The sequence below is a fragment of the Hyperolius riggenbachi genome, chromosome 11, assembly GCF_040937935.1.
Source record: "Hyperolius riggenbachi isolate aHypRig1 chromosome 11, aHypRig1.pri, whole genome shotgun sequence".
NCBI lineage: Eukaryota > Metazoa > Chordata > Amphibia > Anura > Hyperoliidae > Hyperolius > Hyperolius riggenbachi.
In genome coordinates, this window is record NC_090656.1 from 155615261 (window position 1) to 155629129 (window position 13869).

Here is a 13869-nt window from a genome sequence, read left to right on the forward strand (position 1 = left end):
AAGGTGCGCACGTTCTAATAGTGTCCACCTCTGTGAAGTATCACAACCGTAATACTTCACTAGGGTGGTCGCTACTATGTTAATTAATTATATAGTTAATTACTATGTTAATTAACATAGTAGCGGCCACGCTACTATGATACTTCACAGAGGCAGCCGCTATTAGAACGAGTGCACGTTGCTAAGGAAGCAACAAACGTTACCAATTATAAGGCAATCTAACAAATGTTACCAAGTATAAGGCAAGCTATGATGCAGGGAGCAAGCATAGCCTCTATAGTGGCCACTAACTGTTTTTTTTAACGAGCACTGCTGAAGTACTACACTATCAAGGGCTCTGGACCATCTCTCCTTTTGTGTCTTTCAAGTTATATCCTAATGTATGTTTTGAAATCTAAGACAATCTGACACACTGGAAATAAACACTTTCCTTCATTTTTCTTCAAAACTGAATTTTTTTGAAGTGAAACCTTTGTTATTCAGGAAAATGTGTGGAAATTGTTTTACTGTCGTATGTAAATTATATATTGATAAGATATTCTAATTAAGATATTGCTCTTGTTTTTACTTTCCTTCCTGAAGATCTTCAGATTCCTGTGAATGGAACAAGCAGAAGCTGCGACACTATTTATAAAGGATTTGCTGACTGCTTGATCAGCCTAGGGGACAGTATGGCTACAAATGCCCAGAAAGCCAAAGTAACTGAAGATTTTGATGACATCAAAGAACTTGATTTTATATGCAAGTAGGTTTTTGTTAATAATTTCCACAAAGGGCAATAATGTTTTTGTTTTTTGAAAAAAAAGGTGCGTTGTTAGTAACTGAATTTCAATTACATACAGTACATTAGTGATTTTGTATAATTGTGTATAAAAATTAAAATATTCAGTTATTTTTGCTTGGTGTGTACAACAGCATAGAAAAAAATATATAAGGAGCGCTAGGAAATAGAATTGCATCTGTTACTCCATGTATCAGGGGGAGACATCACATAGACATGCACAAGTGACAAAATGTACCAGAAACCATGAGTGTCTACTAAAACAGGTATTGTTAAGGACTTTCCTCCGAGGCAGCCGTCTCCTCCGGGAATCATTCGGGCACACGTGCTTCCGGCACTGCGGACTCTTCACATGTCCATAGCTACCCGTGGCAACAGGGGAGCGCGTGTACTTCATGGTCTTCAGAGAAGACGGACGCGTCTGGCTAAGTGTCCATCCTATTCGCTGAGAAAGCAGAAGATTTAGTGTCAGCTGATGTTCCAAGTAGGATTCTCCTTGTGGTGTAATTGGTGCGCAGTGAGTGGCCGGCCACTGATTGGATGCTGCCTGTATTTAAACCAGTCTGATTCATTCATTCCTTGCCCATGATAGCATTAGCTAGTCTAGCTGCTGCGTGTGCTTATTATTGCTCATTGTGCTTTATTGCTCATTTTCTGCTGGATAATTGGATTTTGACCCTTGCCTGTTTTGACCTTGCCTGTTTGCTGCCTGGACTGACCCATTGCCTGATTATCATTTTGCCTATTTGCTGCCTGGACTGACCTCAGAAACTCCTGACATTGTCTTTGCCTGATCGTTTTGTACCGTGATTCTCTGATCTGCTGTGTATGACCTCGGATTATACCTGGACTTGTATTACTTCTGCACCTTCTGTTTGGTCTTGGTGATCTATTTTACCCACGCTGCATTCAGCTCCAATACCTTGCGCCCTAAAGACCTGGGTGTAACCAAAGTCGGGTAGGTGTTGTCTCTCACCTCCCATTCAAGCTGTGACGTGCCACATAGGGTGAAGCGTGTGCAGGTAGATTGGGGCATTGGAGCTGATTCGTGGGTGAATAGGTTGCCAGGCCTTACATTATCATGGGCCAATTAAGTAAATGGAGGAGCTACAACACTAGATCTTAATGCTCACCGGAGCTGTTAACCAACTCACTAAACGGGTTAATAGCCTGCAAACCCAGCAGACCAATCTGCCAGCTCCACCTGTGGACAATGCAGGACCCTCTCCAGCCCCTGTTATGGGATCTTCTGAACCTAAATTACTACTTCCTGAAAAGTTTCTGGTTCTAGAAATTTGTTCAACACTTCATGTACAGTTGTCTAATGTACTTCAAGGTCAGGCCGATTGCTTCTGGGTCAGAGACTCAGAGAGTTGCTCTGGTCATCTCCCTACTACAGGGAGATACTCAATTATGGGCCTTCGGTTTACTTCAGGGTCATATGACACTCTCCTCAGTAGAAGAGTTTTTCAAGGCCATGGCAGTGTTATATTCAGACCCGGATCTTTTTACTACTGCTGTGCAAAAGATCATGGATTTACGATGAGGTCGCTGGCCAGCAGAAGAGTATGCTGCGGAGTTCCCTAGGTGGGCCGCCTCTAACAAATGGAACGACCCCGCTTTGTAAAATCAATTCCTCTTTGGGTTATCTGAAACTGTCAAAGACATTTTAGTCAGCCACCATGTTCCCACCACACTTGAGGATGCAATTACCCTTGCCATTTGGGTGGATCGTAGAGTCTGACAACAACGTCAGGGGAGAACCTCACATCCTTTGTCCACAGTTACCTCTGAGTTACAACCTAGTTCTTCTGCCACATCACTACCACATCACATCACATCACAGGTATTTTGTTACCTGTTGTCAAACATTGGGGTAATAAGAATCACACCTGCCAAGCTTTCCTTGATTGCGGGGCAGTGGGTAATTTGAATGATTGTGCCTTAGTGGCTGAATTAGATATTCCTGCCTTGGATTTGCAGTACAAGGTATGTGTGACACAGCTATAGATGACTCTCCTTTACAGGCTAGCCAACCTAAAGCTGTCGCCTCAGAAATATAATTTTGAGTTGGTGCCCTTCATACTGAGTCTCAGTCGATTTTTCTTCTAAGAATTCCCTGTTCTATGGAGTTAAGACTTCCATGGTTAAAGAAACATAATCCACAGGTTGATTGGAGTTCAGGGGAACTCATTAGTTGGTCCTCCTTCTGTCATAAGAATAGTTTGAAGCTTCTTCCTTTGTATGGGGTTGATATAATGTTTGATAAACTACGTATTCGTTACAGATAATTTTTGGATGTATTTTTTCCATAGGCTGCAGACAAACTTCCACCTCATAAGTCATAAGACTGTCCTATTGACCTACTCCCAGGTACCATGCCTCCTAGCGGCCACCTTTATAATCTTTCCAGTCCTGAGAATCAGGCTATGAAAGATTATATTAAGGAAACTTTGAGCAAGGGGTTTATATGTCCATCCACTTCTCCTGCTGGAGCGAGGTTCTTCTTCGTTGAGAAGTAGGATGGCGGACTCCAGCCTTGTATCGACTACAGGGGATTAAATAAAATTACTGTAAAAATTAGGCATCCATTAGAGATGGCCCAAACGGTTCATCTGGGGCGTAGTTCGCGTGGATATCAGCTACCCGCGCCCAAGGCAGGTAACTTAATACATAGCTCGTTCAACCTGCCTTCTATACATCGCCATTGGGCTAAACTTCAACCCTCTACATCACAGTCAGCAGACACATGGCAGCCAATCAGACTGCACTCACCCACAGCCCCCTGCCCCCCCCCCCCTATAAATACACTGCGGCATCGGCCATGTTCTCTATCTGCTGATCTTGCTACTATAGTGAGAGGATGAGAGAGACATGTGGAGATAGGGAAAGCATTAGTTAGGCTGCTTTTAGCTTACTCCTCAATCAATGTTGTTGCTAAAAGCACCCCACAAAAGCGCTTTGAAAGCTAATATTCTTCTGATCTGTTTTTTGTGTGTGACCACAGACAGGCATAGATACAGCCCTGTCGCAGCTGGGCCTAGTTCCTGTATTGTGGCAGGCTCAGCACACTCTGTATTACCATTGCATATCTGTCAGCAAGCCTGCGCTCACCTGTACAGATGCTGCCGCCGCTGATGGCGGCGCATCTGGGACTTCCAGCGTGGCCAGCCGCATTGAAGTGGAGGGAGGGGGTCGGTGGTGTTGCTGCAGGAGGCCGGTCACATGGTGCGCAGTCTGTATCTGGGGATAGGCGCGCATGCGCGGTCAGCGTCGCACCTTTTATGCCCTTAGAAAAACGTGTCAGCTGACGGCTAGTCAGCTGACACGCATTGTTCCACCTCCGGTTTCTGATTTTCTGGGCAGGCTGGGGGCGTGCCGAATGGTATGACATTCTATCATTGTCTGCTCTAGCTAACACTTCATGGTGGAAGGCTTCAGACCATAGTCAGTTCCTTGTGTGCTTTGAACCGGCAGGACCCCGGGGATTTCACACCTGGCTCAGACCCTGTTATATTGTGATTCTATATTGACCCTTTGCCTGTTTACTCATTCTGATTTTGCCTACTGATTCTGTACCTTTGCCCATCTGATCTGTTGCCGACCTCTGCCTGATTACTTACTCTGATTTTGCCTGCTGATTTTGTACCGCTGCCAATCTGATCTGTTGCAGACTCGATTGTGCCTGACTAGTCTATATCTGTATTGCAGTGGCAGTTCTGCCTTCTGCTGCCACTGTCTGTATCTGTGTCCGGTGTTCCCTCACACACTAGCAGAACATTACACCTGTTTGTCTGCTAGTGTCCCTCACACACTAGCAGATCGTTACATTAGAGCAGACCAGTAAAAGTTAAGATGGATGAACTTTGTAAACAAGTTCAAGCCCTCACGCTGGCGGTCAGAAATTTGAGTGATACCGTAACCAACCAACAGCGTCAATTGGACGGTTTGTCCCAGGCTGTTTGCGCTCTGCAACCGCAACAGCCAGTTCAACCTGCTCCACCGGTACATGTGGTAACTGAACCTAAGATGCCGTTGCCCAAGAGATTTTCAGGACATATAAGCGATTTTCGCAATTTTAGAGATTGTTGTCAGTCCTATTTTGAAATAAGATCCATTTCTTCGGGCAATGAGCATCAGAGAGTCACCCTTATTAAAACACTCTTACAGGGTTATTCCCAGACCTGAGCCTATAACTTGCCTCCTCATCACGAGGCCCTAAAATCTGTCAAAGATTTCTTTGATGCTATGGCCGTCATTTATGATGATCCGGAGTGCTGCTACTGCTGTCCGCAAACTTCATAACCTCCACCAGGGACGCAACACTGCGGAGGATTACTTGGCAGAATTCAGGAAATGTGCTAGTGCCTCCAGATGGGAACATTTTGCCTTACTTGACTAATTTTTATTGGGATTATCTGATAAAGTCTCTGAAGTTTTGATTGGTCATCCTGAACCCCGTACTTTGGAGGAGGCCATTTCTTTGGCCGTGAAGATTGACCGCAGAATTAGATACCATCAGCAAAGCAGGTCTCGGTCATTTTTACGGTCTTCGGTGTCATCCTCCAGTAGTAAGCCTACTCATACTAATGAGCCTATGCAGATAGGTCGTACTAAATTGTCTGATGTTGAGAGACAGAGAAGAAGACAGGAGGGGTTATGTTTACATTGTGGGGAAAAAGGGCATGTTGTACAGAATTGTGGTAAAAAGTCGGGAAACTCCTCCGCCTAGGTTCTATCGGGGGTGTACCCCTAGGCGATTTTCAATCATCCCAAAATTTTGATAAATTGCTGCTACCCATTAAGGTCTCCTTGAAGGATTCTGAGTTTTCTTCACAAGCCTTCATAGACTCGGGGGCGGCAGGGAACTTCATTGATGCTAGTCTTGTTGTGAGATGGGCTATTCCTTTAGTACCTATGGAAAGGAAATTGTATGTAACAGGTATTAATGACTCTCCTCTACAGGGTAAACCACCTCTCTCTCAGACGGCACCCCTCTCTTGCCAGATTGGGCTTTTTCATGTGGAAGAGATGCAATTTTATGTCCTTAAAATGTTCTGTTGTCCTGGGTCTTCCCTGGTTGCAAAAACACTCATCTCAGTTTGATTGGGGAACAGGGCAACTCACGTCCTGGTCTCCGTTTTGTCAGGAAAATTGCTTATAAAGATTGTCGTTCTGTTAACTTGTCTGTGAAGGGGATGCCTATACATTATGCTCAATATTCTGATGTGTTTTCACCTCAATCTGCCGATAAATTGCCTCCTCATCGTTCCTTCAATTGCCCCATTGACTTGCATCCTGGTACTATGCCTCCCAGAGTTCATATCTACCCCCTGTCTGGTCCTGAAAAAATGGCAATGAAGGAATATATTAAGGAAAACTTGGAGAAGGGTTTCATCCATCCTTCTAACTCTCCAGCTAGGGCGGGGTTCTTCTTTGTTCAGAAAAAGGATGGTGGTCTCAGACCTTGCATTGACTATAGGGGTTTAAATAATATTACTGTAAAAAACAGGTACCCTTTACCTCTCATAGAGGATTTATTCTCTCAGGTGACAGGAGCTCAGATTTTTTCCAAGTTGGATCTGAGAGGGGCTTATAATTTGATCAGGATCAGACAGGGGGACGAATGGAAGACCGCCTTCAATACTCAGGACGGCCACTACGAGTATCTTGTCATGCCTTTTGGGTTGTGTAATGCCCCTGCTGTATTTCAGGATTTTTTCAATGAGATATTCAGAGACGTTCTGGGAAGGTTTGTCATCATCTATCTTGACGATATCCTCATCTATTTTAAAGAGAATCTGTATTGTTAAAATCGCACAAAAGTAAACATACCAGTGCGTTACGGGACATCTCCTATTACCCTCTGTCACAATTTCGCCGCTCCTCGCCGCATTAAAAGTGGTTAAAAACAGTTTTAAAAAGTTTGTTTATAAACAAACAAAATGGCCACCAAAACAGGAAGTAGGTTGATGTACAGTATGTCCACACATAGAAAATACATCCATACACAAGCAGGCTGTATACACCCTTCCTTTTGAATCTCAAGAGATCATTTGTGTGTTTCTTTCCCCCTGCAGCTATCTTCCACTGAAGTGTCAGGCTTTTTCTTCCTGCAGAGTGCAGACAGCTCTGCCTGTATGTAATTCCTCAGTATGTGAAAGCCCAGCCAGCTCAGAGGAGGATTTATCCAGCTTGTAAAAGATAAGAGAGAAGAGAGAAGCTGCCCTAATCTAAATAATACACAGGCAGTGTGCAGAGAGGGGCCTGGAGGGGGGAGATGCATCACAGAACCACAACACTGAAGAACTTGGCAGCCTTCCAGACACAGGCTGACAAGTCTGACAAGAGAGAGATAAGTTGATTTATTACCGAGATGGTGATAGTAGAAAGTGCTGCAGTAAGCCAGAACACATTAGAATAGCTTTTGGAACTTGTAGGATGATAAAAAACAGGATGACATTTTTGTTACGGAGTCTCTTTAAGTATCTGGATATACATCGTCAGCATGTCAGATTTTGTTTTACAAAAATTAAGAGAAAACTCGTTGTATGCTAAACTGGAGAAATGCGTATTTGAAGTTAAGGAAATTCCCTTATCGATGGATAATAAGAAAGTCACTGCAGTTTTGGAATGGCCTCAACCTCTGGGTCTCAAACCTCTTCAGAGATTTTTAGGCTTCGCTAATTATTATCGTAAATTCATCCATAATTTCTCCTCTATTGTTGCTCCTTTGAACGATATGACCAAGAAAGGAGCTGATCTGTGAGAAAACGCGGAAAAGACGCCGCGTGTGCTCAGAACAAGGCGGCTGATTCCGCGTCTAACGCGGCGGTTTGCACGCGTAGGCCTACATCTGCTAGGTTCCGAAGGACGCACACGCGCGCTGAGAGGCAGAACTTTGATGACAGCCAGAAGGGAGTCAGCTGACCAAGCCGGTCAGCTGACGATTTAACCAGTTCCCATTGGTCCAGCACTTAGGGGAGGTGCTGGAGAGCGCTGTGCTATATATACTGGGTGCTGGTCATTCACTGGTTGTCTGCCGTTGCGATCACTACGTGGAAGCACTCAGACCTTTTTGTCAGAATCTTTGTTACCATTCTGTTATACTTTAGACTAGTTCCAGGGTGTTGATGATCACGGACCTCACACCCAAGATTAGGGACTTGTGTTACCATTCTGTTATATGTCAGACTAGTTCCAGGGTGTTGATGATCAAGGACCTTACACCCAAGACTAGGGACTTGTGTTACCATTCCGTTATATGTCAGACTAGTTCCAGGGTGTTGATGATCAAGGACCTCACACCCAAGATCAGGGACTTGTATTACCATTCTGTTATATGTCAGACTAGTTCCAGGGTGTTGATGATCAAGGACCTCACACCCAAGACTAGGGACTTGTGTTACCATTCTGTTATATGTCAGACTAGTTCCAGGGTGTTGATGATCAAGGAGCTCACACCCAAGACTAGGCATTGTTTATTATCTGTTATGACTTTCTGCTTTCCTGACCACTCTTCTGATCACTGATTCGGTACTTCGCTATATCTGATATTCTGTTGCCAAACCCTGCGTGCTTTAGGATTACCGAATCAGCCTCCTGTCCTTGTACTTCACCTGTCCGTGTGTTGCCGACCTGGCTTGCCTGACCTCGAGAACTATCTCTCCAGTTAAGAGATAGTTCACAGATCAGTCAGTGACATCTTCCTATTGGTGTCACTCACGTTCTGGTCTTTCCTACTCCCAGCCTGACTCCTCCCTCCGGGAGATTCTCAGGCTACTGGAAGGTACTTGTTCTCTAGTGCAGTATTCCTTACTGCCCTTGTACCTGTTCTCCAGGTACTGTCCTCAAAGTATTACTGTTGCACCAAACACTCATATCACTCAGGTGTCCAGAGGTTAGTAATATATCTGATTATCGGTGATACTGCAGATCATCAATAATCGGGTATATATCTGTATTTTTGGTGATACTGCAGATCACCAATAATCAGACCCTCTCTGTGTTACACCGATCGTTACAGAACGGCAGACCAAATACAAATGGACGCACTCACCAGCTGTCTGGGCGAACTTACCACTTCGGTGGAAGACATCAATCAAGTGCTGGGCTGCCACCAGACGTTAATTGACGCTTTGTCTGGATCTATAAAAACCCTCCAGATGGCTGTGAGTGAAGTGCGATCTCCTCCTAGCACAGACATATGTATGCCTGTACCTGAAAAAATTTCTGGTCACAGATCTGACTTCCGAAATTTTAGAAGTAGAGTGTTATCATACTTTGAGTTAAGACCTAATTCTTCAGGAACTATGGCCCAAAGGGTTACCTTTATTAAAACTTTGCAAAGAAATGAACAGCGCTACTTAAAAACAGATGAGTGCTTACCTGCAAAAAAGTGCACACCCCACTCATGGGATTCAAATACACAATGAGCATACACATGACCTGTCTACCACTTGGAGGATGTTAGTTTCCACGAACAATTTGCAATTTGTTAGGTACTCGTCCCTCCCACTGTCGAAGAAGTCTTTTCTCCATGGGAGGGGACCTAACACTAACTAAATTCTACCTATGCATATGCATAGCCTGGGCGCGCTACCAGTAAAATTGAGAATTGCGCAAAAAAAGTGGGATCAGCGCATCACCAGGCCGCCTCTGAATGGCCTCAGCTCAGAGATGCGCTAAGCCCCCCCAGAAACTGCAAATTTTACTGGTAGCGCGCCCAGGCTATGCATATGCATAGGTAGAATTTAGTTAGTGTTAGGTCCCCTCCCATGGAGGAAAGACTTCTTCGACAGTGGGAGGGACGAGTACCTAACAAATTGCAAATTGTTAGTGGAAACTAACATCCTCCAAGTGGTAGACAGGTCATGTGTATGCTCATTGTGTATTTGAATCCCATGAGTGGGGTGTGCACTTTTTTGCAGGTAAGCACTCATCTGTTTTTAAGTAGCGCTGTTCATTTCTTTGCTATGTTTGATTGATTTATTTCTGGTCAGCTGCTCCCACTTAATAGTTTTCCTTTGGTGTATATGCAGAGCCTCTGTTTGGGTTCAAGGTGCGACTGCAGTTTCTGGGGGGGCTCAGCGCATCTCTGAGCTGAGGCCATTCAGAGGCGGCCTGGTAATGCGCTGATCCCACTTTTTTTGCGCAATTCTCAATTTTACTGGTAGCGCGCCCAGGCTATGCATATGCATAGGTAGAATTTAGTTAGTGTTAGGTCCCCTCCCATGGAGGAAAGACTTCTTCGACAGTGGGAGGGACGAGTACCTAACAAATTGCAAATTGTTAGTGGAAACTAACATCCTCCAAGTGGTAGACAGGTCATGTGTATGCTCATTGTGTATTTGAATCCCATGAGTGGGGTGTGCACTTTTTTGCAGGTAAGCACTCATCTGTTTTTAAAGGGATACTGTAGGGGGGTCGGGGGAAAATGAGCTGAACTTACCCGGGGCTTCTAATGGTCCCCCGCAGACATCCTGTGTTGGCGCAGCCACTCCCCAATGCTCCGGCCCCGCCTCCGGTTCACTTCTGGAATTTCTGACTTTAAAGTCAGAAAACCACTGCGCCTGCGTTGCCGTGTCCTCGCTCCCGCTGATGTCACCAGGAGTGTACTGCGCAGACACAGACCATACTGGGCCTGCGCTGTGCGCTCTTGATGACATCAGCGGGATCGAGGACACGGCAACGCAGGCGCAGTGGTTTTCTGACTTTAAAGTCAGAAATTCCAGAAGTGAACCGGAGGCGGGGCCGGAGCATCGGTGAGTGGCTGCGCGGGCACAGGATGTCTGCGGGGGACCATTAGGAGCCCCGGGTAAGTTCAGCTCATTTTCCCCCGACCCCCCTACAGTATCCCTTTAAGTAGCGCTGTTCATTTCTTTGCTATGTTTGATTGATTTATTTCTGGTCAGCTGCTCCCACTTAATAGTTTTCCTTTGGTGTATATGCAGAGCCTCTGTTTGGGTTCAAGGTGCGTTTGCAGTTTCTGGGGGGGCTCAGCGCATCTCTGAGCTGAGGCCATTCAGAGGCGGCCTGGTGATGCGCTGATCCCACTTTTTTTGCGCAATTCTCAATTTTACTGGTAGCGCGCCCAGGCTATGCATATGCATAGGTAGAATTTAGTTAGTGTTAGGTCCCCTCCCATGGAGGAAAGACTTCTTCGACAGTGGGAGGGACGAGTACCTAACAAATTGCAAATTGTTAGTGGAAACTAACATCCTCCAAGTGGTAGACAGGTCATGTGTATGCTCATTGTGTATTTGAATCCCATGAGTGGGGTGTGCACTTTTTTGCAGGTAAGCACTCATCTGTTTTTAAGTAGCGCTGTTCATTTCTTTGCTATGTTTGATTGATTTATTTCTGGTCAGCTGCTCCCACTTAATAGTTTTCCTTTGGTGTATATGCAGAGCCTCTGTTTGGGTTCAAGGTGCGTTTGCAGTTTCTGGGGGGGCTCAGCGCATCTCTGAGCTGAGGCCATTCAGAGGCGGCCTGGTGATGCGCTGATCCCACTTTTTTTGCGCAATTCTCAATTTTACTGGTAGCGCGCCCAGGCTATGCATATGCATAGGTAGAATTTAGTTAGTGTTAGGTCCCCTCCCATGGAGGAAAGACTTCTTCGACAGTGGGAGGGACGAGTACCTAACAAATTGCAAATTGTTAGTGGAAACTAACATCCTCCAAGTGGTAGACAGGTCATGTGTATGCTCATTGTGTATTTGAATCCCATGAGTGGGGTGTGCACTTTTTTGCAGGTAAGCACTCATCTGTTTTTAAGTAGCGCTGTTCATTTCTTTGCTATGTTTGATTGATTTATTTCTGGTCAGCTGCTCCCACTTAATAGTTTTCCTTTGGTGTATATGCAGAGCCTCTGTTTGGGTTCAAGGTGCGTTTGCAGTTTCTGGGGGGGCTCAGCGCATCTCTGAGCTGAGGCCATTCAGAGGCGGCCTGGTGATGCGCTGATCCCACTTTTTTTGCGCAATTCTCAATTTTACTGGTAGCGCGCCCAGGCTATGCATAGGTAGAATTTAGTTAGTGTTAGGTCCCCTCCCATGGAGGAAAGACTTCTTCGACAGTGGGAGGGACGAGTACCTAACAAATTGCAAATTGTTAGTGGAAACTAACATCCTCCAAGTGGTAGACAGGTCATGTGTATGCTCATTGTGTATTTGAATCCCATGAGTGGGGTGTGCACTTTTTTGCAGGTAAGCACTCATCTGTTTTTAAGTAGCGCTGTTCATTTCTTTGCTATGTTTGATTGATTTATTTCTGGTCAGCTGCTCCCACTTAATAGTTTTCCTTTGGTGTATATGCAGAGCCTCTGTTTGGGTTCAAGGTGCGTTTGCAGTTTCTGGGGGGGCTCAGCGCATCTTTGAGCTGAGGCCATTCAGAGGCAGCCTGGTGATGCGCTGATCCCACTTTTTTTGCGCAATTCTCAATTTTACTGGTAGCGCGCCCAGGCTATGCATATGCATAGGTAGAATTTAGTTAGTGTTAGGTCCCCTCCCATGGAGGAAAGACTTCTTCGACAGTGGGAGGGACGAGTACCTAACAAATTGCAAATTGTTAGTGGAAACTAACATCCTCCAAGTGGTAGACAGGTCATGTGTATGCTCATTGTGTATTTGAATCCCATGAGTGGGGTGTGCACTTTTTTGCAGGTAAGCACTCATCTGTTTTTAAGTAGCGCTGTTCATTTCTTTGCTATGTTTGATTGATTTATTTCTGGTCAGCTGCTCCCACTTAATAGTTTTCCTTTGGTGTATATGCAGAGCCTCTGTTTGGGTTCAAGGTGCGACTGCAGTTTCTGGGGGGGCTCAGCGCATCTCTGAGCTGAGGCCATTCAGAGGCGGCCTGGTAATGCGCTGATCCCACTTTTTTTGCGCAATTCTCAATTTTACTGGTAGCGCGCCCAGGCTATGCATATGCATAGGTAGAATTTAGTTAGTGTTAGGTCCCCTCCCATGGAGGAAAGACTTCTTCGACAGTGGGAGGGACGAGTACCTAACAAATTGCAAATTGTTAGTGGAAACTAACATCCTCCAAGTGGTAGACAGGTCATGTGTATGCTCATTGTGTATTTGAATCCCATGAGTGGGGTGTGCACTTTTTTGCAGGTAAGCACTCATCTGTTTTTAAAGGGATACTGTAGGGGGGTCGGGGGAAAATGAGCTGAACTTACCCGGGGCTTCTAATGGTCCCCCGCAGACATCCTGTGTTGGCGCAGCCACTCCCCAATGCTCCGGCCCCGCCTCCGGTTCACTTCTGGAATTTCTGACTTTAAAGTCAGAAAACCACTGCGCCTGCGTTGCCGTGTCCTCGCTCCCGCTGATGTCACCAGGAGTGTACTGCGCAGACACAGACCATACTGGGCCTGCGCTGTGCGCTCTTGATGACATCAGCGGGATCGAGGACACGGCAACGCAGGCGCAGTGGTTTTCTGACTTTAAAGTCAGAAATTCCAGAAGTGAACCGGAGGCGGGGCCGGAGCATCGGTGAGCGGCTGCGCGGGCACAGGATGTCTGCGGGGGACCATTAGGAGCCCCGGGTAAGTTCAGCTCATTTTCCCCCGACCCCCCTACAGTATCCCTTTAAGTAGCGCTGTTCATTTCTTTGCTATGTTTGATTGATTTATTTCTGGTCAGCTGCTCCCACTTAATAGTTTTCCTTTGGTGTATATGCAGAGCCTCTGTTTGGGTTCAAGGTGCGTTTGCAGTTTCTGGGGGGGCTCAGCGCATCTCTGAGCTGAGGCCATTCAGAGGCGGCCTGGTGATGCGCTGATCCCACTTTTTTTGCGCAATTCTCAATTTTACTGGTAGCGCGCCCAGGCTATGCATATGCATAGGTAGAATTTAGTTAGTGTTAGGTCCCCTCCCATGGAGGAAAGACTTCTTCGACAGTGGGAGGGACGAGTACCTAACAAATTGCAAATTGTTAGTGGAAACTAACATCCTCCAAGTGGTAGACAGGTCATGTGTATGCTCATTGTGTATTTGAATCCCATGAGTGGGGTGTGCACTTTTTTGCAGGTAAGCACTCATCTGTTTTTAAGTAGCGCTGTTCATTTCTTTGCTATGTTTGATTGATTT

At 45.7% G+C, this 13869-nt stretch overlaps 1 protein-coding gene across 1 annotated transcript in view; it reads left to right on the forward strand.

The window, feature by feature from the left end:
- Positions 1-13869, forward strand: part of NRN1L (neuritin 1 like) — a 194147-nt gene that overhangs the window by 114012 nt on the left and 66266 nt on the right. The window contains exon 2 of the mRNA XM_068259672.1: positions 583-745. Coding sequence (XP_068115773.1) covers positions 583-745 — 163 coding nt within the window. The remainder of the gene's footprint in view (positions 1-582; positions 746-13869) is intronic.